The 26,516-nt window shown below is 36.6% G+C and overlaps 1 protein-coding gene across 1 annotated transcript in view; it reads right to left on the bottom strand.

Annotated features, from left to right (window-relative positions):
• COG5 (component of oligomeric golgi complex 5) overlaps nucleotides 1–26,516 on the bottom strand; it is a 174,508-nt gene that overhangs the window by 146,023 nt on the left and 1,969 nt on the right. The window contains exons 3-6 of the mRNA XM_041474602.1: nucleotides 26,366–26,423; nucleotides 23,423–23,477; nucleotides 23,255–23,324; nucleotides 18,137–18,257 (exon numbers count right to left, since the gene is read on the bottom strand). Coding sequence (XP_041330536.1) covers nucleotides 18,137–18,257; nucleotides 23,255–23,324; nucleotides 23,423–23,477; nucleotides 26,366–26,423 — 304 coding nt within the window. The remainder of the gene's footprint in view (nucleotides 1–18,136; nucleotides 18,258–23,254; nucleotides 23,325–23,422; nucleotides 23,478–26,365; nucleotides 26,424–26,516) is intronic.

Genomic DNA, 26,516 nt, shown 5'->3' with positions numbered 1-26,516 from the left:
CAAAAATTGACAGTACTCTTAAGAAAAGTAAAAAGTTTTGCATATACAATCTCAGATGCACGATTTCCACATGGAAAATACACAACTTTGAATAATTACAAAGGACAGGGCAGGGGTAAAAGGTTAAATGAAGGAAAAAAGCATGGACGAGAAAATTATTTGGCTGATGCTAAAACACAATCAACCGAGTTAATCCTGTGCAAAGGCTTAGATTTTTCACACTGACCTCTTGTGTGACACAAGGACCTTTCATACAGGAATTTTTCATTCATACCATCTATCTACATAGATATGATTGTTAAATGCCACAGCTAAAGTAAAAGGTAATTTTTCCTGCCCGTGACAACTTTGTTATTTTCCACTGTGTTCAGCTCTAGGCATTCAATTGCATTGTCACAAACCAATCACCAATACTGCCAGTTACCATATTCCTGCATTTCCTGGGCAGCCTTGGCATACCTTTGTTCTACATTGTCTTCCTCAATTTCATCCTAAACCTGCATTGAAGTATCAAGAAGCCTTATGAAGTTATCATCATCCATAGCACTGTAAGCAAGAATTAAGATATTTATCCAAACATAAGTTTGTCAAGTTGTTTGCACCATGCCATGCTTAAAAATGTCTTAATTTAGATGAAACAGTGGCAGGGAGGGGGAAACAAAACAAAAAGCTGCAAAATCAATGAGCATGATTTCACTCCTCTTGTTACATAAACTGATCAGTGTGTCACCAGTTACCAGTATATTTAAAATGCTAATTCTCAATAACTATTATCTTATATAAAAAAGCAGATCATACCCTTGAATACAAGAGCTAGTTTGACTAAAACATTACATAAAAAATTAGGATTTCTAAAGCACTTTTCTGAAGTTGCGTACAAAAAAAGGCGCAGTTTTAAGGGAACAAAAAGCTCTTTTCCACCACATAGCTAAATTATTAATCATATATGTATAGCCAAAACTGGTTTTGTGCTTAAAGAAGTACTTGTAATGTACCTTGAGCTCAGGTCTTAGCTTACCAGAACAGAAGACTCAAAATGTAATACTACAGCTCCATATTCCACAAAGAATAGCAACTTCTGATCACCTAAATTCTACCTAGAAATGTTATTATCTGATTGATGTGAAATTATGTGAAATTACTGTGTAACATATATTCAAAAATACTTTCATATTTTCACTGGCTTTTTTTGTGGAAACTGGCCCCAAAATACCTGCATTCAACTGTAGCCATTTAAAGCACTTTTTAAATCCAAGTTATCTCTGATTTCCTACAAAAACTGAAATCCTACATCTTATTTGAGAGGCTGCAAAGAGGAAGTAAATGCAATAAGCTTTTTTTTTTTTTTTTAATCCCATATCCTCCACATTTACCACTTTAAAAAATTATTTTGGGAATAATCTCTGAAAAGAAATGCTCCCAAAATATTTAAACAAAAACTATTTTTTTTTCTTTTTTGTACCACTTCTTCATTTCCCTTTCCAGCTACCCTCTGTATTTTGAACACTAGAAGCAGGAGAAGCTGGGATGTGTAGGGTTAATATCATAACATGATTTCAGTGATTACTAATCTTCCAATACAGTATTCTTAAATGAAAGATACTACTCATTCATTTAAAAAGAAGGAAAGTAGAAATTATAATGAACAGATTAATAAGTCTACATCATGTCCTTATCTGAAAAAAAGCATTTAGAAAAGCTTTCAGACTTGAAAGGTTTCTTGACAACATAACCTTACTTCTTAAAATTAAATAAAACCTCAAGAATTACACATTTAGTGTTAAAAGCTCATTCATTAGAAAATCTGATGCAATGAAGCAGCACTTCATAGCAGAGGAAGAGCAGCCTAGGAATTGCCCAAAGAGATTAAGCCCAGTTTTAAAGGCTGTGTCGATCACACTCATTGATTGCCTTTCCAAATATAAGCAGCTTCATTTTTACTATTCTTCATCTTCAATAAATTTTAAAAAGAGGAACTTATTGGAGTACACTTTGAGGGCTGCAGCAGAAAATTCTACATACAGCAGGAAGGAATACAAGTAAGAATCTGTGCCATCCTACATACACCCAGAAGCCATCATAAAACAGAACCATACATTATCTGTACCACATGACAAATTTAACACAAGACAAAATAAAAAGTAAATTGTGAAGACACACTACATATCCTACAGACACAAGAGGATTCCAGGAGTGATATGACGGTGTGGGTGCTTGACAGATAGACTAAAACAGAATGCAAAGAGGCAGCATCGCTGAAGAAAAAAGGGCAAATTTATGCCACAGTATTGTACAATAAGAAGCCCACTACATTCTTTAAAATGATCTCACCACAGTGAATCATTAGTTCAATTACATTTCACACCACTCAGCCTAAGGCAAGCAGAATTGTACAGGACACCAAAAATATTAATTCCAGCAAACATATCTCAGAAACACAAGCAACCACATCTCAGAAATACAAGCAAGCACTGCCAATTTCCACATTCTCTGTCTCTAAAGTATTAGCTGGTATCTGACTATGTTGTTTTTTAACTGCAAATGCATTTCCATTCAATTTTACATTGTAAAATGAGGTCATCACACACTAAACATACCAAAATAATCAAAGTGCAGTGCCAGTATCTATTAGGACATTCAAGAATCATACCTTCATACACCAGCACATCACAAACCTGTGAAACAGAAATGTAAATACATCACAAATATCTAGTTTCTAGTACACAACAATTTTTATGGATTACAAGGCATGTAATCCACACATGGTCGGAAGTTCTGTTTACCTTATTAGTGCCAAGGGAACAGCAGTCACTTCTGTACTTTCTAAATATATTAGATTAAAAATGTATGCAGTTGGATACACATCAGATCAATTCACCTCTCTTTCTTCATTGTTACATAAATACACACATGTATGTCATACATAATTATTATTTATTTGTACACACCAAAAGTTGGGTTTAACATCAGCATCTATTTTTTATTTATATGAAGGAGGTTTGGTAAGAGTATCACTGAACTGGACTGACAGGCACTATATCCCACCACCCATAAATTTAAACATCCTATCTTCCCCACCCTTGTATTTTTTTCATTTTAAATCAAATAATACATTGAAAGGCTACAGAATTTACCCAGACAGAAGAACAAAATTTCTGTTGTGTTAACCATTAAATATACTATACTGCAGTACTTTTAAAAGTGATGTATGTGCTAATCATCAAACCTCTTTGTTGGTGAATATTCTAGACTTGTGTTTGTTTCCTACGAAAAAAGTTTTAGTTGCCAATTGCCATCAAATTCTTTTGAAAAGAGAGAATACAGCATTCTTTAGCAAAGTTTCAATGCAGTATTAAAAAAATCTAGAATATGCTAAATTACTCTTCTGTTACCCATTATTCAGACAAAATACCTCCAACATACAGCTAAGAACAATCAGCTTCTGTCTTAAAATTTTCCAGCCTTATAAGAGCCGAATTCCACTCCTACTTCACACATTCTGCCATTATATCACTGAGTGTATTTGTCTTACACCAAGAGGAAAGAAGAATCTGACTCTATAATTACCATCTCCTTTTTCTACTTCATAGAACATTTGTGCAATTCAAGAAGAAAAATGAAATCCCAAGGTTTGGGTTTTGTTTTGGTGGGGGAAGGTTAAAAAAAAAAAAAAAAGTTAAAAAAAAAAAAGAAAAAAAAGAAAAAAGTAAAAACCACATACTAACTGACTAACAGGAAAACCAGAATTGCTCAGAGCCAATAAGTGTTAAAGAAGAAGGATGTGCAGAAGGAGAAGAGTACAGGTCCAGCAGAAAAGGGCAGAAGGCAGAAGGAAGCACTCTAAGGCAGCTACGGCCAGCAGGACCACAGAAAGGCACAGGGCAACACGCACTTGCTGTGGGAAAAATCCGAACCTAATTTTTTAGGTTGTAACAGCCAAAAAAATAAGAAATTGTCTTTGAATCACTGAGTATGATATGTGGTTGTGCCGAAATTGCTGGGAGGAGAGGGGGGAGCAAGATGAATAGCAACTCCAGAAAAGGCTTTTGCTTTAACAAAATATACACAGAATAACTGACAAACCAAAAGCATGCACAATTCTATTACCTCTTTTCCTACAGATAAAGTACAAAGTACACAGAGAGTACAAGCATTACAAGAAAAGACCTGAAAAGCTAAGCATGTGCTCCCAGTGATGCATTTTAAAATATGCTATTGAATTTTCCTTTAGCCAGTCAGATAACCTCAGTTCATCTGGATGCTTAGTGTGTTTCACTCCCACAGTATGTTTTTAACTACTGCTTCTTTATCACAATTTAATTATTTTTGTAGAGTAATAAATTGAAGGAGATATATCATTAGGCATCGTTATATTCTTTGCTAAAATTATAGTTCAGTGATTATTATAAATTGAAACACAATGGGAGAAATATCTTCTTGTGTATTTACTTTATAGATTTCTGTATGATCTTGTTTTCCTATTTTACAAAGAAATTCTCACACAATGAAAAGAAATCTATTTGAAATGAAAAAACACAAGATTTACAATGAAAGTTGTGTGATAGGTACACAACCTGAAATTATTAAACCAATTCTTTTTATAGTTTGAATGAATTGTATCCTTTGCATATAAGCATTTCTGTATCCATATTCTGATTCCTGACACTGCAGCCAGGCAAGCAGGCAGGCAGGCTGAGAGCACAAAGCTGTTGGCACACAGCACACTCTCTTTTCCTTTCCAAGACGGGTTTTTGGAAAGATACTTTTGATTTCTGTTACCCTGATGTGATCTCTAACTTCCTACCATATATTGTAACAGTTTAACCTGATACCATATCTAATAAACAAATCAGTGTCACTGCTGAAACAACATTGCTGTAAAATCTGTCACTCTGGCTATGTCAGACTGCTATTAACATTGCTGTATTAGCACAGTTTTACTTTTAACTGTACCAGGAACTCTCACAATCTGTTGTGCGATTTTACTTCAAATTATATTCAATTTCAACTCAATTAGTAGAGGGGAAAAAAAGCACAGTAACTTATTGCTACTCTGCACCACAGTTTTCTTCCTAATTTTATTTCAAGATATTTTTCATAAATCCCTGTCACAGAGAGAAGAAATAAGGAGGAGAAAAGGACATCTTCCCACATTAGTAAGTTATTACAAATATCAGTGATAATTTGTGTACTAGGCTGCATTTACAATGGGCTGAAAACACGTTTAAGGCAAAAAAAAAAGAGAAAGGTATACTATTTGCCATGTATGCATCATCACAAAACAAAAGGTGAGTGTGAGCACTGCTGTTGTAAAACACCTTAATAATATTGAGGAAGATATTATTCCTGCTAAGAGCTCTAACAGTGAGTAAATGAGACCTGCCAATGAACAAGAACAAACAAAACAAAAAACATGAAAATCAGTTGAGGAGAAGCTCGATATGACCCAGAAATGTGCACCTGAAGCCCAGAAAGTCAACTGAATCCTTGGCCTCATCAGCATCAAAGGAATCTGGCCTGCAGAAAGAGGCAGGTGATGCTCCCTCTACTCTTCTCTCATGAGACCGCACCTGGACCACTGTGTCCAGCTCTGGGGTCCCAACCCATCAAACATGTTGACCTGCTGGAGCGAGTCCAGAGGGCCACGGAGACATCAGAGGGCTGGAGCAACTCTCCAGTGAAGACAGCTGAGAGCTGGGGTTGTTCAGCCTGGAGAAGAGAAGGCTCTGAGGAGACCTCAAAGCACCTTCCAGTATCACTGGGACCTACAGGAAGCTTTTTTATGAGAGCATGTCATGACAGGACAAAGGGGAATGGCTTAGATATTGGGAATTAATTCTTTACTGTGAGGGTGGTGAGGCACAGGAACAGGCTGCCCAGAGAAGCTGTGGAACCTCCATCCCTGGAAGTATTCAAGGCCAGGTTGGATGGGGCTTTGAGCAACCTGGTCTAGTGGAAAGTGTCTAAGCTCACAGCAGGGGGGTGGAAGCAGAAGGTCTTTAAGATCCCCTTCCAAACTAAACCCTTCTGTGATTCTATGAAGAGAATCTGTGGGTAAAGATTATATTATGAACATATAACCTTCTACCGTGAAAATTATTAAAATGGAGGTATATAGCTCATCTGCACTTGAATCAAACAGCGATGAAGTACAGAAAAGTGCACATGAAGGCAAGTTAAAGACATCTTTTAAAATATTAATACATTCAGAAGCTGCTAATAAATCTTGCCTCAGTTTTACAGCATACAGTGGAGATTCCAGAGCAGTTTAAATAAACTAAAATAAAAGCGGGAAACTTTTGATTCAGTCACTGATTTTTTCTTGTGTCCCAAATTTTTTTTCCAGTGAAAAGTTTCTGCAACTCTAGTTTGCTAATCAGGTCTGCTAAAACTGGGCAAAAGGGGAATCTTTGAAACTGTAGACAACCTGGCAGAGAAACAGTATGTCCTCAAAATAATAAGTTTCTTCTTTTAATGAGGTTAGGTTTCCATATTTTTCCCTGAGATCATATGAAAAAAGATATGAGACCCTGCTGGTTTTCAGCTGAAGAAGGTCTAACTTTAAGACAACAAAGCCAGTAATTAGACTTAATGCCTGTGAATAACTGAAGGTTGGACCTGAAAGGTAAACAAATATATTGGAGTGTACCAATAGGACAACTGGACTATTTTATGTTTCAAACAATAACTGAGCAGAGCTAATAAAATGCTTGAACAATATTTGAAAATTATGTGTATGAGTTGGGCGACAAAGAGAAAGAACTACTCCTGTGAAAACAGCCTATTTTTAAAGCTGTTTCCCATGAAGAATGAAATCTTACTCTACACTTCTCATTACTTTGTGTTACATACAGTAACACCTTCACTGATCTTTTAGGCAAGACAAGAGTAACAATAGTTACAGGGATACTGGCTCCCATCCAAGGCCTGAACAAAGATTAGTCTTCAGTCCTCTTTTCATAGCTATTTGGTTAGACTTTTTTTAACAAGAACTGGCTATACTTTAATTAGAAATGAACAGAATAAAATTGGTTACTATGTTTAAGATTTGAACAACCAGTATTTACTTGAAGAATTACAACAAAATTGTGTATATAATCCAATTTTTCAATTATTTTATACTTCTGAATTTGCCAGGCTTCATTTTCCAGTCCTTAGCTCTTGCCATTTCTTTCCCTGCTAATCCAAGAGCCCTTCTGTGGTCCTTTATTTTCTTCCCATGAATGCACCTCTACAGTCTTAATCTTCAAGAAAAAGGGCCCACTTAATCACCCACTGTGACATGTATAATTGCATTTATTCACAGGTAACCACAAAACTGTTTTTATCTGTAGAGCACAATTCCCTACACCATTTGCACAAGTACAGATTTGTTTGACATAGCTGCATGAATGCAAGAACAGAAACAACACTGGTAAAGCAATCCCAGCACGGACACAGTCCAGTTCCAAAGCTTTACAGTTTAGTTACCCCTGTTCCTCTCTTCCAGCTCCCCTAGTAACAAAATCATCTACTAAGAATGTAGAGCAATTGTGAGGTAAGGAGAATATGGCTCATTTAAATACCTGCTTTGGGGAAAAATAACTTAAAGGGAGATTTAAGTAATCTAAATTTATGCACATAAATCTATAACACATCTACACAATCTCTTTAATCAATTCAGTAAGCAAAACACACAAATTTGTTTGACAACACATATTTTCCATAAAAAGGTAATTGACTATCATTAATTCAGCTTTACAGCCCTTAATTCTTCTTTCAAATGAATTCAACTTGCATACTATTTTTTAGAGTAGCTTTGTATCTACTTGACATTGATATCAATAGAAATACCATCTCCTTCTGAATACTGAAACAACACCAGCTGGACTTTCTCCTTCCCTAGTCAGTAAGGAATTACAAACTAATGTCTCTGGGAACTTACCACTTTTGTGTAACATCCTTGTTAGTTGGTAGTATCTTTACTCTATGGAAGAACAAATTACCCAGTCTTCAAACAAAAAACGAGAGCACTTACTGAAAAATCCCTGTATTCTCCATCTTTATGAACAATCTGGAAACTAGTATATTAATAAGTTTACTCCATGATAGGTGCATTTCTGGTTCCAGTCAGCCAAGAATTTTTTTTTTTTTTTTGCAATATTTTAAATTTTTCATACCTATAATCTGTATTTGCAATGCATTCAGTGGTATTTATACATTGTTTTCCAATTGTAATTGCTGTCTTTGCTTTGTCACTACATTAGAACAGGCTTCAGCCAGGAGTACCCTCTTTCTTGATTGCCAAAAAAGCCAGTATTTCACAACCTAATATCATCTTCTCACCAAGCTTTCAGCTTTCAAGTTTAGCTAAATACATTTGCCCCACCTACTGAACAGAACACCCTCTGCAATGGAAAATCAACTCTTTCCCAAATGAAACACTGAACACTGGGTGTATTCTCAGTTTGCCCCATGCATGACAACTTGTCACTCTGGCAACAAATGTCTTCCAAATCCAGTAAGTTTGTTTATCATAAGAGAACACAAAATAACATTTCCTGCGTTAGAAATGAGTCACTGTAAAGCACTGGCTGCAGAGGACCAGTAGTCTAGGCTCCCAGCACTGTTCTTCCACACATTTCAGAAACATGCAACGATTTGGTTTTTCTGGTTTAATTCAGTGGGCTGTGAAAGTAACATCTTTTGGGTTTTGTTAGCTGACTTTCAGATCTATATGCATTTACAGTTACTTCTACTGAAACTTCTCTTTCTATGATCCTCAATGGAATTTTCTGAAAATTATTTGCTACCACCATTATTTGATCTTCTAGTAGTTGTTCTAATCCAATGCTCACTTCTTTCCTTGGTCACCACAAGTCACCTGTCCACTTTATCAATTTCTATTCTCTCTCACTCTACTGCTGAATCTGTTTGTTCAAAAAGAAATAAAACCCATTCAGTTTTGTCAGGCATACAATATTGAAGTGTTATTTCTGAATGAGCCAGGCTCTTCTTCTGTTCAACCACTAATAAATGCTTCAGTCCCAGCAGAAAGAAAAAGATCAATATTAGAAACTGCTTCTCAGTGTTATTTCTTTGACCACTAAACAACTGATCTCACCATCGGCCATAGAAAAACAAAACTCAGCTACCCTCAACCAGCATCCCTAGAAAAAATATGTGTGACATTTCTCCACACCTTCCCATGTGATCATCTATTGAACTCAAACCACCAATGTGATCATCTTAGAGACCACTACTCTCGTTCTGGGAGAACTAACCTGCAGTTTACTACTGAATCTCCAGGTACATAAATGCTCAGAAAGAGGGAACAGAGAAAGTTACAAATGCCAATTCCTACCAGAGCTTCACACAGTGCCTATGCATACTTAGCCAGAAACATAAACTGCAATTTCCTTGCAGAACTTCCACCCAGAGCAGAACAGATAACTGGATCCATATTGTTTCACATGGATCATTCCAGCTGTAAATGGAACTAGAGAACTAAATTTTTCCATTCTAGTCATTTGCATCACCAATTTAAGAGCCCTAGCTCTTAGTTGTTTACTTGAACTTTAATGCCTGTTGACATAGAGTAAGAATATACCACAAATTTAGAGATGACATCACTCTGTGTTGTTGATATCCCTGCATTCATTTACTGTTGGGAATTATGTCATTCAACTTGCCTTTCTCTTCATGACCATATACACACAGCTTTTGCTTCGTTTATGTAACATGTAAGAGATAATGCAAATTATTTTCAAAGTCTTGCCATCTACTCATACTCTCTACAATGTATTTATAATTTACAAGTTGCAAAAAGATAATCTCTCAGAGACTCACCACTAACCTCTGTGTCCCTTCCCTTCTCTCAGTCAAATGTACTTCTTTTAATATTTTTTTTCATCTTTGGTGGTCTGGTTTGTTTGTTTTTTGTTTTTTTTTTTTTTTTTAACTAATATGGAGTTTTTGAAGTCAGTGCACAAAAATTACTAGATTCAAAAGCAGACAGAGCTTGCAGACATCTTTTGGTCTTGCTAGTTTTTGTATGTCACCTGAAAACAGAAACCCAGAGCTTTTCTTTCTACTTTTAATGAGGTAGTTCTACTGAATAAGCACGACTATTCAGTAACAATACTTCGTCTCAAAACTCAAAGATGCCCTAGGATCTGTACTAATTACACAATCATAACTGCTTCAAACCAATTAAAAATAAAAATAATCCTCTGAATTAGTATTTACCCTGTATTTGGCTGAACATAAGCATTCATAAATACAAGCCTATCTGTGTTCCTGGTTCTCTCATATCCTTTCATATCTCCACTCTTAGGATACACCTTAGCTAACAAATACAAAAATAATTACTGTTCAAACACTTGAAAAGATCAATGGGTAAAGCAAAAACAAGGTCCAAACCTTGTTGCAATGCCGTCTTTCTGGTAGGGAACAAATATGCCTTAACAGCAAAATAGAAACAGATTTGTTATAATTCCTTACTGCTCTATAGGGACACTTTGAGAAGAGAGTAGAAGGAGAATTCTGTAACTAGAGAAAGAGAATATAAGTACAGTTTTCAGATTTTTTTAATTACACATTTAAATTCACTAACTGCAAAATAAACAAAAATTGGAAAAAATGTAAATATGAGACCTGGCCTTTACATTTAAAGATATTAATGAAAAAAGACAGGATGGTGTAATTGCCAAGATCATCTTCCACAATTTCGCTTTTCATCACTCCTTCTAGTCTTCCTTTCCAACCAGTTCTTCTTTCAAAATTCCCAAGTTCCTTTATTTCAGCATTTGGTGACACTAACAAACCCCAGACAGATCCTCACAAAACCCCAGACCATCTGAGGTATTACCGAAGCAAATGGAAAACACTGCAGTCACAGTAATTTTAAGAAATAAAAAGTACTGGTTTAATCTCAAACACTGGACGGAATGTGCTACCAATGCAAACACTATCTGTGCCTTATGTGCCTGTCCATAGACAGTTTAAATGCATAATAATTTATCAGCTGCATGATGGGTGCAGTTATTCTGCTGTCTTGACAATAATTCATCTCCAAGCAGAAAACACTTTGTGGCAGTCCGTCAGGTTCCCCCTCCCATTCCTTACTTATTGTCCACTATTATTTCTTTCCCACTGGAGTTCTCTGACCCGTTAGCAGTGACTAAACCAAGAGCTGTCAGGCCCTAGATTTTACTCTGTACCTGCTGAAGCCTAGCTTAATGTAATACTGGCCTACAACCAAAACTTCTATATATTAGATCATACAACAAAAGTCATAACTGATCTTAATAATGAAATAGCAGAAATCAGATTTAGGGAACAGATGACAGGGAACTGAAGAGAATAAAGCTTTTCAGAAATATAAGGAACAAAGGGTGTGGACATGTGTAACTGAAAAAGAAAAAAGCAAAAGACAGAAATTGTCTTTGATGGTCCTGGAATACAGATAAAAACTTTTAGAAATACTCCACATGCTACAGCAAAATCAATTGAACACACCATAATTAACTTCTGACACAGCCTTATTACTGGGCTGTCAGTAACATATCATTTAGGAACAGATTAACACCACGACAGAAAGTGGAATACTAAACCCATTTTAAAACATCTGACACACAGTCCTCCAACAAGGCCTATGTGCTGGGGACTAAAATTACCAAACAATAGTACAGCAAAATCAAATTTTTTGAGTAGTTACAGCTAAAAGATTAATCTCATCAATACCAGAAATCAATTTAATGCTTACATAAAAAAATAGTTTCACTTAATACAGCAAACTTGAAACTTGTTTACAGTTGTTTAATAGAAACTAGGCATGAAGAAATCCCAGAATTACAAACATACTTGGATTCTTTTTCTTGAACTGCATGCATAAAGAAAATTAAACTCAAAACCCTGGTAATTTAAAGGATATGTTGAAAAACCAAATTGCAACAGGATTTTTTTCTTGCATCAATTCAAACTTAAATCTTTTCTCTCATGTGCCTGTAATTGTTTAGTGAGTTCTACTGAAATGGTTAGAAGAAGAATGCATGCCAGAGATTAAATAAAATGTGGAATTTACGTAAAATGCTTTGTCTAACATCAGGTTTCCAAGCTAGGAATCCTAGTCACAGCAAGACATAATTTGATGGTAAAATCTGTGAGCTCTGTCTGCCTTGCTCAAAGAAGATAAAGAGGTCTTACACTATTGGCCTCTTAATAATGAAGAATTGTATTAAGTTTTGAAAGTCATTCTATTACATGCACATTAATTTGGTATCTTACAGTCAATGGTTCAAATTAATGAACTTGTTATATACTACTAAGATTCTACTTTATTTCAAAAGCCAACAAGAAAAAAATTTACCTTCCTGAAAGAAAGGGGTTTTTTGGCCTTGAACACTAAAAATAAAAAATTTGTACATCAAATTTTTATATTGTCTTTCATCTTATGGTAACAGAATCTCACAAAAAAACAAAGCAAAATAAAAACCAGCTCAACTGAAAGGAAAAACATGAAATTGAAGAACATGGAGATTACATTCATCTACAGAAAGGCACAGTATTTTTTAGTCCAGACCATTTCAGTCAAGGTCTGGCAGTGTTACTGTTAACACCACCAGGAACAGAAGAAAAATGTTTTAGCAGGACATTTGCACTTCCTATGGATGCAGATGCACCACCTGAAGCAGTGGCACTAATGCAGATGGCTCTGAGCCAGTAATACAATTCAGTCATTCTCAGCAACACTAATTACCCCAGGCAAAGAGTCATGCAATCAAAGCCATGTAATTTCTATTAATCTAATCAGTTCACTTGCCCCTACAGAACAATGCATGGTGCTACAGACATATGCTATATTATTTTGGGGGACACTAGGTATTGCACAAGGCAGCAAATTGTAAAGCATCTAAGTCCCTAAACAAAAGTACCATGAAAGCAACACTTCCCTCAAGTTTGATGAGTGTTGATTCTTATGAGAAACTGTGTACAGCAGTATTAGTATCACCAAATCTGTCTCTCTGTGTACTAGCAGTGAAAGACTTCACTGACATGACAGTAACCAAGTCCATCCTCACTTTAACAGCAGTCAACACAAGATCTGGCTTGGCAACCATACACCGTAAACTATTGCTTGGAACAGGAAAAAAAATGAAGTTCATCACTTTATAGGATACAGGAAGAAGGCGGCCGTGAAAGAGAGCTGCCACAGTATCCATGGCAGGTGTTCAGACAGTTTACCATTGCAAGTTGAGTAATACTTGTGTGCAGATACATAACACATATTGAATGTTACTGCAAAAACTGTAGCAGCTAAAATAAAACAGCTTTTAGACAACAATATTTAACCTGAGGAACAAATATTGCAGTCAGCCAATCTGCAATCACTTCAGAGTAAGTCACTGTGTAATAGCTAGACTACTTATGCTATTTTAATACTCAAATAATAAGGTACACCGTGGAAACCACAATTAAAGGTAATTCCACCTGGCAATAGATAGGGTTAATTAGTATTATACAAACTAGTTTAATACTTACTAATAAAATAACAAATTAAAACTTTTGTTTCCTGAATACTAATTAGTAGCACTTAGTATTTTGATAAACACATAACAATATTCATCACTCATCCCAAACACTAAAAATCTAAAAGAGAAATAAAGTAACATCTTTCTTAAAAACAGTTTTTTTGTCTTCTGTCCCAGAAAATGGGGAGGAAAAAATTAGATACAGGACACTTACATTCACATAGTCAGTATTACCTTCCTTTTCCTGCTCACTGCATTCTCCCAGACCAGACTGACACAATAGCTTTTGAGGGTCAGTTTTTGCAGCACTCAAGTAACACAATGAACTATGTGAAGTTTATGTGAATGTCAGCCACAACCAGAAGAGAAGCAATTGTGTCAGAGGGTTGAGATGAAGCTCTTTGAGATTTATCTATCTCATCTAAAGGAATGATAAAAAGAGGCTGAAGTGATGGCAAGAAATTTCCTGTCACACTGTCCTGATACTATTCCAGGTGGTGTCTGGGAACAATGCCCAACAAACCAACTTGTGAAGAACATTTTATATGAAGCATTCCAATTAAAAAAAAAATAGTAAAACCAACCAACCAAACAAAAAAATTGGGAAGAAGGGGAATATCTCCAATAGACACAAAGGACTGGGAGCAGATCACCTCACTGAGTCCTCCTACTTCAAGGCAAAATCTTCCCTATCTAGTTATCCCTGCTTATTGCAGAGGAGTTAACCTAGATCAGCTTTAAAGGCTCCTTCCAACCCAAGCTATTCCATCACTATATGATTTCATTCCCAGTACATGCTTTGTCTAAAACACTTTTAAAAAGGTTTCAAATACTGCTTCACAGCTCCCCTGAAATTATAATTTCTGGCAGAACTCTTTCCTAACATTTCAGAAAAAAATTCCTTTGCTTCATTTCAGGCCCATTACTTACTGTTTAAGTCACAGTGCATATAGAAAGCCATTTAATCCCTTCCCATCTGAAAAACCTTTGTTTAACTGAAGAACATTACTCTCCTTCTCACCCCCCTCTTCTCCAAATCACAGCCACACACTTCCAGTTCCTTCACCCACTGACTATCCTCAAGACCTTCAGCCACCATTGCTGCTGTACTTAGGAGTTTCTCTAATTAACATACATCTTCCTTCAATGAGGTGCCTCAAAAGGGACTTGATACTCTGTTTGGAGCATGAACAAAATATTATTTTCAAGTACCTTGCACACAACATCCTTCCTTACAAATATCAGCACAAACTTTATTGCCAACAATGTCACACTGCTACAAAATTAATGGCTTGCACTCAATTTGTGAGGAACTATCAACCCTCTCAGCAGAACTGTAATCCATACAGTCATTTCTCCTGTTCCCCCTCTTAACTAGAACTATTTATTGTGAGGACTTAGCACTTGTCTGAAAGAGAAATAAAATCAGTTCAGGTAAGACGTATCTCCAATTCGCTAAGAATATTTTTCATTCTAATCCTGTTTCCCAACATACCTCCCATTCTTCTCTGCTTGATTATTGGTAGTAAATTTAATAAGGATATATGCCATATTACATCACTCAAATCATTAATGAAAATACAAGCCAACTACAGAACACGTTTTAACAACACCCTGCTTGATACATTGCTGGGTAAGTGAACAACAGATGAAGGCTTTTGGGGTACAGCTTTCTCTGAGCTTTTGCATTCACTGCATGTCATTTTCATCTGGATTCTATTGCCAATCCTGTAGTGTGACACGGTGTCAAGAGCCCTATTTAAATCAATGGTGTCAAGAGCCCTATTTAAATCAAACTACAAGACAGTCATTGATCTCTCTAGTCTCAAGGCCTGTTATGCTGCCAACAAAGAAAATACGGTTGGTTAAACAGGATTCATTCTTGATAAATCTGTGTGTCCTACTATTTAACAGCACTCTTATATAGACTCCAATAAATAGTTTATTTGTTCCTTTGCTTAAGGAAGTCAGGTCAGAAAAAGACTGCTTCTCAGTAAAAGCTACTGTTTCTTGTAGTTTCTCTAATTGACACATATTTCCACCTAATTCAAATATTTTATATATTTACCATAGCCTTTCCCATCACTGCAAAATAAACTTCAATACACAACTAAGTACAAGCTGTGATTGAACTAACATAGATTAGCTATAAGAATATATGTTAAATACATACCTAAACATGCACATTTGTGTCCCCCAAACATACACACATAGTGTAGCAGTACATTAAAAAAAACTTGACAGCTATCTCAAGATTCTGCACACAATACCTTAGAAGCAATGGAAGTATCTTTTACCACAGCAAGTCCAAACCTTTCCCAGTAATATCACAGGACTGAGTTTGACAAAGCAAAAATTACTCTGCACCACATGTATAACAGAAAGGTAATAAACAATGGTTTTTTTCCTAGAACAAGAGATGAAAGGGATATTCAGGAATATCTGGCTAAAACCACAGATCAGTATTCATCTTGGACATGAAAGCAAGCCTCTGTGACACAGAGGTCCCTATCCAATACAAGGCTTTCACACCACTCATGTCTACCACCTATTTACTACCATCAGATGTTGCAGTATTTCCCCAGGCCTCCCAAAGCTATCTTATCTCACAACTGAACTGCCAGCTCTCAGTGCTGCTCCCACGCTTCACACCCTCAGAGCCCTACATCACATTTCCCATCTTCCTGAAGCACAGCACTTCCACAGCCTCACCCCAAGCCACCAATCCCCCGTGCAGCACCCACCACCACGTCTCTGCTAGAGATCTCCCACCCATCCCAATGCTTTCCAAGTCCAGAAGCAGAGCACAGCACCTCCCCAGCCGTACCCCACACCCCACGCTCCCTGCGGACGTCGCCCTCCCGCTCACTCCTGCAGCTGACTGCAGCCCCCTGAGCTTTCCTCCCCTCGGAACAGAGCGACCCCACACCCAGCAGTCACTGCCTCTCCACCCGGGACAGACACCTCCAACTCCCTGCACCAGCATCTCCTCTGGGGGGTGCTCCCATCCACGCCGGTGCTGGGAGGCATGGCCAGCTGGGAAGAAGGAAGAATGCAAACCAGCCAAGGTGGGCAGCAGAGGGTGACAAAGATGCAGATGGAGAGGTAAGAGAGAAGAAAGAAATACCAGGAAAGAAGATGGAGAGAGAAATGACAGCAGACAAGTTATTTTTCCTGGCCATAAACCAACCAGAACTAAGGGTTAAGGATTAAATTAAGGACCCAAGCCTTGGCTACCTCCATGGACTGTAGGACCAAATTCAAAAGGGTCGCCTAAGGGGACACATTACCTTTCATGTTCAACAATAATTACCCAATTGCTAAGCTTCAGCAAAACACCAAGCATTTGAAAACAAGAAACTCAAAAGACTGTGGCACTTCAAAAAAAGAAAGTGCAAGGTCTTTTTTTTTTAAATGGTGAAACAAAAAAATGTACAGAGGAAGAAGAGTAGTAAAAAGTATTTTCTATCAAAGAAAGAAATCCTTAAAAATACACTAAGCATCTCAGATTTTACCACTAAATTGCACTAATTTGTTTAATAGGATCTAGCAGTCAAATTAATCCCACAACACCTGCAAGCCAGGTTGTTAACAGACAGTATTATTTCATATATTCTGAAGATGTAATGGTAGAGCAAAGTGGAAAGAAAAGTAAAAAGAATCAGAAAAAATATTCTACCTTACAATGATACAATTGGTACTTAAGTGCTTGAATCAGACTGATATACTAAATAAACATATAAACGTTCTGCCTGCAACACAGCATCTACCAGTTATAGGACTAAGCCATTGTCTAATAATTTTTTGATCACACAGCATAAAAAGAGCAGTAGTGTCAAATATGCAAAACAAACTTCAGGATGATTCTGAATGTTTGATAGTTCAGCCCTCCCACAACCTATTTTTGGAAGTTGGAATTTGAATACCATTAAATCAGAGGAGAAACAGCTGGCAAGATACCATATACAACACCAACAATTGATCTCCAAGACTAATGGGATGCTCCTCACTGCATCCTGCAACATAATGTGGAATATCCCAAGCTAGCTCAAGTATAGAAAACATTCCAGCAATGTAACATGAGCCTTCATGAGAACCACATCATTACTCTTCATAAATGCCAATGAAATAAAAGGTAAATTAATCACTACTGCAAAACACTTCCAGTATCTGAACTAGGTTAGGTATCTGTACACAATATCACCTATGGCTTTTATAAAAGTCACACGGCCAGTATCTTTCTTTACGACATAAACTGTAATTTAAACTAAGCCTTATCATAGTGCAATGTCTCCCAAAAGCTAAATATATATCTGCAGCCTCTGAGGGTGTTTTAAAGAAACATAAACCAATACGAAATTGCTTCACAAAAAAATTGTTGCCCAAAAGAATACAAGTTATTATCAGAGAATTTTCACCTTATTAAATACCTGTATTTATGGAAGTCATACAAAAAAACGTAAAGGACTAATAAGTTCTGTCCATCCCATTTCTCAATTTAAATCAGGAAATAGAAAGCAAGAACCATGGTAAAAAGTTTTGGGTGTTTCTTTAAGTCAAACACTAGTGTGAGTCAGGTGAGCACAAGCTAAAAATGTATCTAAAAGTAATTAAGAAGGACTCACCAAGTTCATTGAGACTCTGGGCAGCTTTTGTTATCTCCCTGCTTCCTCCTTGCAGTTGTCCTTGAAGTCTCTTACTGAGATACAGGATGCGTATTATCCTCCGCAGCAAGTCACAGGCAGCCTGCAGGGAAATCGTGGCATTAGGAGATATTATCAGTACATTACCATCACATAATACCAGTACTCATATGTGGAAACATCTTAACCAAAAAAGGAAATGTGAATGTGAATAAAAACAAGGAACTTTAGAACACTGAAATCCCTTTTTTCCAAGAATTTTTAATATGATTCTATGTTGTATAGATGAAGACTTCCAGAAGCTGGTAATTATATTCATGGGGCTACTGAGATTATTCTGTCACTACCCACGCAGAAAACAAAGGAAACTCAGAATCCCATGACAGAGGCATGTTCTATTTCTAATTAGAAGTGAGCTTTATTTTACCTTGTGTGTCTCTCCTCAAACTCCTCCCCTCTTAAAACTTTAGCAAAGTTAAGAAGTTGCCTTTGCCAATCAAATACTCATCCAAAAGAAGCAAAAGGGCAGCACTTACTCCAGAAGACAACAGAACTTAAAGACTACATTGTTATTACAGATATTGACTCTTATGGTAGGCATATACATAAAAACTAATTCTCAGCAAAACTTTCAGAAGGCCAGTTACCTTCATTCAGTCAACTGTTAGCTCACATTCTTTCATATGCTTATTAAAATAAATAACACTCTTGGTTAAAAATTAGGAATATGGACATAAACATAATTTTTAGGAACCATACTTGTGTGCTTTTATTAGCACCAAATTAGAGTAACAGGCATTGCTGACATCTGAATCAAATAGAATAGTTTCATAACTTTTCACTCAACTAATATCTTGAAATACATGCTATAGGAACAGCAACATTCTGGAGTGGGTAACAACTAAAATAGACAGAAATGCAACTCAGATTTCAGTACAGTCATAGATACAGACCAAAATCTGCAATCAGATTAACAAGGGTGTCAAGTGAGAAATTTGGAACAAGTATGACAGTTGTTTGGAGCTATTTTCCCTGGTACTGAAGGCGAAGTCTTCTGAAGTATTAACCTTATGGATACCAAAATTAATTTTAAATTCCTTTTAAAAAGTATTTAGTATTACTAAGACTTAGAACCTTAGAACCTTTTTCAGACTCAGGTTCGTTTATTGAAAACTGAAGTTAAAGTGCACATAGAAAAAATTATACCAATGAATAATTTCAACCAATAGCCACAGCAGACTTGTACAACCTGGCAGACTCTTCCCTATGCCAGCACAAACTAACAAATCCACAAATATTTACAGTTCAATTTCATTAAACATCTAGACAAAACAAAAAGGAAAAATTAGGAAAAAACCCACTGAGGTAAATCAGGGAATGCCCAAATACTCTCGCTGCTTTGGACTCTCTATCACAGTCTGAAGCGCAAGTTTTCTATGTGTTCTGTGATAACTTAACCACATGATTTCTATTACACTTAGTGAGAACTAAGTGGGGCTTATCCTGCTTTGAGAGATTAATGTATTAATTTATATTAATTCATTTTGTTAATTAGAAAAATCTTGATCCGCATATCACTTTCATATCTGTGAACTAAATTTCTGCAAGATTAATCAAAAATAGCTTCTAATATAGTGCACTATGCTTCACCAAAAGAGACGGCACAGTATTACTACTTTGCTTTCAAAATTAATTACTCTCTAACCCAGTTGTATACCTCTGGCTAATGTTTTTCCCTGGGAATTCACCTTCTGTTATTTTCAAACCAACTTTTTACTTTACACACCGGAAGAGTATGTCTTTTTTGTTGAATTGCTGTTTATTATTTCCAGTCCCAAGAAACAATCTTTTAAAAGAGAGTAAGAGATGGGAGAAGTTAAATTTAGATACAAGAGTAAAAAAAAAAGTTTTCATTTCTAGCCCTGGGAATTAGTCAGACGAAAAAATCCAAAGACACTGAAGATGCACTCTAAATTTTGTAGTGATTTCTACTGCATTGTACCCTTGACAAAGATTCTGTTTCAATCAAGTATTTTCATTTATGTGAGCTGTCCAACTTAATAAAACTCCCAGTCACAGCAAAAGAATGCTATAATAAGGATATGTAACAGAAATAAAGAACTGTATCTAATGGTGGAGCTGTTCACAGATGCCAGATCCTCTAACCCGACTACCCACATAACAGAAGTCTGAATTAATTCAGGAAACATTCCCTCCCTGAGCTGATCAAGTATGCTTTTCTAAAGGAGATGCTTTCATCCAAGAAGGAACAAATTCCACTGTTTAAGCAAGAATTAATTTGGAAAAGGCCAGTGGCCTCAGTCAGTCCAGGTCATTTTAAGTAAAATTAAATATAAAACCTGATTTTTTTTTGAGATTACATATTAGTTATCTCCTGAATTTTAAACAACATGCCAACAATAACAGAAATTATTGCTACAACTTGAGCCACCGAAAAGCTTCTTTTAATCTCAAATTAATTTTAAGAAATTACTGAAAGAAGACTTAATTATAAAGAGAGAGTCACTTGAAAATGTGCCAGTGTGTAGCTCATATATGCAAGGTAACTGATTGTATATATTTTGCTGTTTATAAAGCCTGAAAAAAGAGGACAGTCCACTATCTTCAGACTATACTTACTATTTATTTACAGTAGTATCACAAAGACATCTGCTACTGGTAAATATTTTAAAGTAAGAATAGCTTTAAAACACACAATTATTGGGGCTTTTAAAAATTATTTGCTATTATAAAGTTTTTCATACACCAAGACACTGAAACAAGAGACCATGCAAAAACAGTTAAACAGAGCTTCCCAGAAAAGAATCCTCTGAAGGACAAACTCCCTGTCTACACATTTCAACTGCTAACCACTCCCACTTAGCTTGTGATTGACTATGGAAAGAGTCAGAAGAGGACAGTATCATTTAAAGCAGGAAGTGAGCTTTCAGTGTCTGCTGCTGCCTTGGGATGCCATGAAGCTCTGAGAGCAGAGCAAGACAAAATATGTACAAGAAAATAGCAGAGATTTAGAATTCAGGATTAGATTTGAAGTTTAACACAAACTCGCAGTGAGAATGTTTATGATAAAGCCAGACTATATTAAAAACAATTAAGGATGGCAAAATCTAGCTTTATGCAAGTCAAATATTCCTTCAGTTAGTGAGCAGTCCCACAGCAATCAATGCAGAGGTATTAAAATAACACCATCACAACTACAAGAGCCACTGAAACATCATGCATTCCAGCAATACATACCTACCAACCCTACAGATTTTGACAGAAGGCAACCTCTTTCACCAGCCATCTACATCTACCAATTGTAGATCAGCTGAAAAAATTAATAAGTTTGTCCCAAACCACAAGTCTTGCATTTGGGAGCAATTTCATGTCATAAGCCCTGCCAACACCAGGAAGTTAATGGTTTGCTGTGCTGTGCCCTTCCTTCCTCAACAAATGAGTCCCCCAGGTAAAGGACACTCCAGCAGTGCATTTTTGGGAGGCTGGAGAGTTTTGACTCAACTCTCCATAAATTCAGCTTCATTTATAAATTCAGGTGTCCTGACCCTCAACTGCTCCCAGCACTGGGAGTAACTTTGTGTTACTTAGTGTAACACAAAGTATCTGCCAATACAAGAAGGGACAGCAGCCCTTGTGCTGAGACTCTGACTCTCACTGGCAGAGAATCTGGAATCATCATTCCTCTTTCTACACTGATGCTAAAAGAGCAGCCTACCAGACTCCCACTCTCCACCTCTTTTTCCTGACTTACAGCAAAAAAAGTCAGGTATTACAAATCCCCTGGCACAGCCTGAATAATGCTGACTCTGTATGGATGCCGCTTTCACACCACAGGAAAACCCATGTAACCATGTAACAGCCAAGAGGACGCCTCCAATAAACATTTCCTAAGTTCAGGGACTCATTTTCCTCAGACATCCTTCGCCAGTCTGAGTTTGTGTAAGGGCAGGATACAAACGATCTTCATCTTTAGCCCCACGTTCCCACAACTTTTTCTACATGCACAACACACATCAGAGAACAACAAAAAAATCTGCACCTAAACTGCCACATGGAAGTCATGGGACTTTTGGCCAGTGGCAAAAAGAGTAAGAGCTGGAGCTGAAAACAACAGGAGCATCTGGCCAAAGTGGCTGCACAGAGTGTTAAGAGCTCCCTGCTGAACTTCACTGCTACTGAAAGTAACATAGCAAATAGAAGTTCAGCCAAGGACAGTGCAGCTGCTCCACCAGTCCCCAGACTAGAAACTGCATGAGTCTGCACCTTCATCTACTCTACCACAGCAGTCACTTGCAGATGGCAATCTACTAGAGTGTATATCCCAATTCAGGTAAACTGGCAAAGACAAACAGTTCAAACAACAACTCATTAAACACTTGTGAGGCCGGAGCTGTGTCACATTTCAAACCATAAACTTAATAGAATGCAGATATATAACTCCTGAACATATATGGAAAAGTTTTGAACTACTACAAAATTATCAATGGAAGTGTTTGACACTTATCTCACCATCATTGTGATAAGCTCTCTCCCACTGCTATCCTCTAACAGACATCTACATCCTTCTGTAAACTCCACTTATATTTAAAAGGCAGGCACAACTATGCACCTGGGCTTACAAAACTCCACAACCACAAATAACTCCTTAAGTTGCCTCTTGACTGTTGAAGAAATTTGAAAGAATTTTGAAAGAATTAATTCTCAAACTCTTTACTAAACTGCAGCAAAGCCTGCATTAACTTAGGGGCAAAAAGCATCTTCTACACTACAGCACCATAACATTAAATACCGAAATAACACAAACAGTTACAAGAATTTAATTAATCTATACTCAGATAACCCTTACCTCTTCCCTCCATCTCTATAAAAACTCAATTAGCTAGTGCAAAGGTCAATTTCCTACTTTCCTATTAAGCACTTTTAGTAGCTCTTGAAGAGAAACAAATGCTGATTTTCAGAAAAATACTGGCAATGAACTACAGGCTACTGGAGTACAAGAACTGCACTCATGTCTGACAATTGTGAAATAACACACGTTCAAAAAGAATTTTTTTTAAATATGTTTTTAATGTGACTTACTTGAAGTTTTGCCAGCTGAGCTGTGCGAGACACTATTTTGTTGTAGGGGTCAACAATTTTGACTCTAATTCTAAAAACAAGAAGAGAAAATTATTTATAGCAGTGTTAATAAATAGCATTATAGAACATAAGGATTTATACTTTCTAATTGCATAATGAATGTCATACCTATCAACAGTGCTTTGTAGAGCACCAATTCTAGTTTGCATCATTTGGAGGACACCTGCAAAATAAAGCAGATTTTTTACATCATTGATCAATTATAGAAACATCAGAAAATTACAGAGTTTTTCTTCAAATCATAGTAACTACTGCAGTCTACTTTGGCATAAACCAAAACCAGTTTCCCCCTTTATAAAAGAGCATCAGAGAGACCAAAATTAGTAAGCATATTGGGAAATAAAATGAGCAGGTCACTTACTGAATGCTATGGAAAATGTATTGCTGGAGAACATAAACCCGCAGAATAAATATCACTCCTTAATCCATCATTTGTGGAATTTCAAATACTATTTAGAGGATGCTACTTTCTAAGAGAATGTTGACTTGGACTGCAGTTCAAATTATACAACCTGGTATAAACACCTTAACATGATATATAAAAGTGGCATAACATATTTAACACTATTTATTTAACATAGTGATTGGACAAAGAGGACTGAGAAGATGAACAATTCTATTTCAAGGTTTTCTTCCTGGGCATAAGGATCTTTAGCAAAAAGCAAGGTATCAATGTCATCGTAAGGTCATCTAATTTAGATCACAAGCAGAGCAAAATACCCTAATCATGTCTGTTCCACATTAGCTTGGCAAAGCAGCACACGGAAAGCTAACAAGCGTGCCTGCTCTTTTCTTGGTAAATTACAAACAAAGTAGTAGGGGATAGGAGTCATTTTTGCAATACAGAATCAGCCTGCTGAGAATTCAATTAAGTTAGGCAAACCCAGGCCTACGAAATTATTTTTGTTTCAGTTACTGTTAGCATTCTAAAACATACTACATTTTTGTAAAGCCCTGTTTACAAGCATGCCATCATTAAATTAGATAAAACTGCAGCATGACACAGTAAGATGGAAGACAAACTACTACAAATAGTTACATTCAGGCTGTCCTGTACTTTGACTGTATCTCACTCGTTTTATATAGATAGGTAAATTCTCATCTTCTCCATATTTCAGAACTATTAGCTTAGTGACAGGCTTGTGTGTCCACTGTTACTCATACATGGTATGGCATGCAACATATCATGAGCATGAAGAAATGAGACACAGTGAAAAGCTGGCAAAATAGGCTGCACTGTCCACCCTACATTGCAATAATGGGGGAGGGCCAGAGGCACAACACTGCTGCATCTATGGCTGTAAAAGTGCTCTTAAGCATCCAACAGCCCTCCTCCCAGAGGACAAAATAAGGATGGGTGAAAGGGCACTCTCCCCTCTCCACCTGCTGTGGAAGATACATGATGATACAATTCAGCCTAACATTAAAATAAGAGGTAGCTCAAGATACCTACTGAACTACCTATAGACAGAAAATAATATGTAGAGCAGAGCTGTGTACCATTAAAAAAAGTGCACAGGCCTAAAAAAGAAAAGATTCCACAAGCTGGGTGTACCAATTTGAAATGTTTAACGAGATTCACTTTCACACATCCAAATGACTATGCATACTGTGAATTAGCTCCATAATCTTCACTTGCTAACATACTTGATAAATATACCAAAAGCTATGCATTTCTAACATCACAATTAAAAAATCTGTTGGGATTTATCTTTTCTTTTTCTTATGAATCGTGACTCAGTGTTTCCTTTAAGAGCATAACCCCAAGTAAATGTAAAAATTTCAACAAATTTGAGGTGAATTGAATTTTTACTTTGCCATATTAGTTGTAAAACATTCATTATTTACTACACCTGCCTTATAGAAATGTTTCCTAACTGACTAGTTGTTTTGAAGTACATCATTCTTTCCTCAGAGCAATTTTAGGAAGAAATGCCTTCAGAAACAACCATCATTTCAGAAAACAGAATTTCACTGAGACCAATTGCTGAAGTTTGTTACCGGGAGGTATTTATCAGTCACAAGATTGACTATAGATTCCTGTCTCCTTATTTGGAGAATTACACATATTTCAGTTTTTTACACTTGATTCTCCAACTGTTCAAAAACTTATTCAGGAGCTACTGTTACTAGATTAAACAGCCATTTCTTTAGTTTTACAGCTATATGCAATTACTGACACTGAACAGTGAACCCAAGCAGCTCCAAAGACTAAGGATATAACTATTAGGAACCAGAAACTCTGGTTATGCCAAAACCTGAAAGCAGAAAAAGGAACCAAGATAAATTACCTACCAGGTTCAAAGGGGAAAAGGGGGCATGCTATAGAGATTCTAGCAGGTTACAGAGGTAAATACCTGTCTTCACCAAAAAATCCACCACAATACCAAACCATATGACACTGTCAGCAAACTGACAAAGAGCAGAATTGCAGGTTTAATGAGCTCCTTGCACAAGAACAATATACTGCAACCATCTTCAATAGAGAGTCAATGGCTCCTAAGCAAGCCTTTGAAAATTAGCAGTTTATGTTAAAATACACGTCTCAAAGAGTGGAATAAAACAAAGGTATGTATTTAACTTAGTAGCCCTTCCCTAGTAAAAAGTATCTCAACACAGTTTAGATTATGTGTTACAGCCTCTTTGCTTAAGATGTACAAACTATGCACCACATGCATATGCAACAGAAAGCTGGTGCTTACGACAACAGATATCTACCAATGTTGCAACAAAATCAGGCTTGTTTAGAAAAATATATTAAAAGGCCAAAGAAGGCTTTATTGCTAAAGTTGCTCAGAACATTATCAAAACACATTTTCTGATGAAGCAGCTACTCCACAGAAGTATCAGCCAAATCTTCTCCTTGGAGCTCCATCTACTGACGTTAGAAAAAAAATAAAAATAAAAAAGCTGCCACAAGTTACTCCTCAGAAATCAGATCTGGAGATTTAACATTAGGGGCCAAAGTTGGCAGTGAATATGTTTCCTGCACAGATCCTAAAAGTGCTTCCTCCACTGTAAGGATAGCCAGCATAATATAACAATACTTACCTTCCAGGGATTCAATTCCAGTTGCTTGGGCCAACAGATCTTCATGTCTTGCAACAACCTTAAAAAAAAACAATATAGAAATCAAAAGAGAAAAATGGGGTCATGAGCCTAAAAGAAGTATTAAATGTATCACCATCAGTCCTACATTAGA

Source organism: Pyrgilauda ruficollis, unplaced genomic scaffold, assembly GCF_017590135.1.
Source record: "Pyrgilauda ruficollis isolate IOZ18807 unplaced genomic scaffold, ASM1759013v1 scaffold33, whole genome shotgun sequence".
NCBI lineage: Eukaryota > Metazoa > Chordata > Aves > Passeriformes > Passeridae > Pyrgilauda > Pyrgilauda ruficollis.
This window is presented reverse-complemented; position numbering and strand designations above follow the sequence as displayed.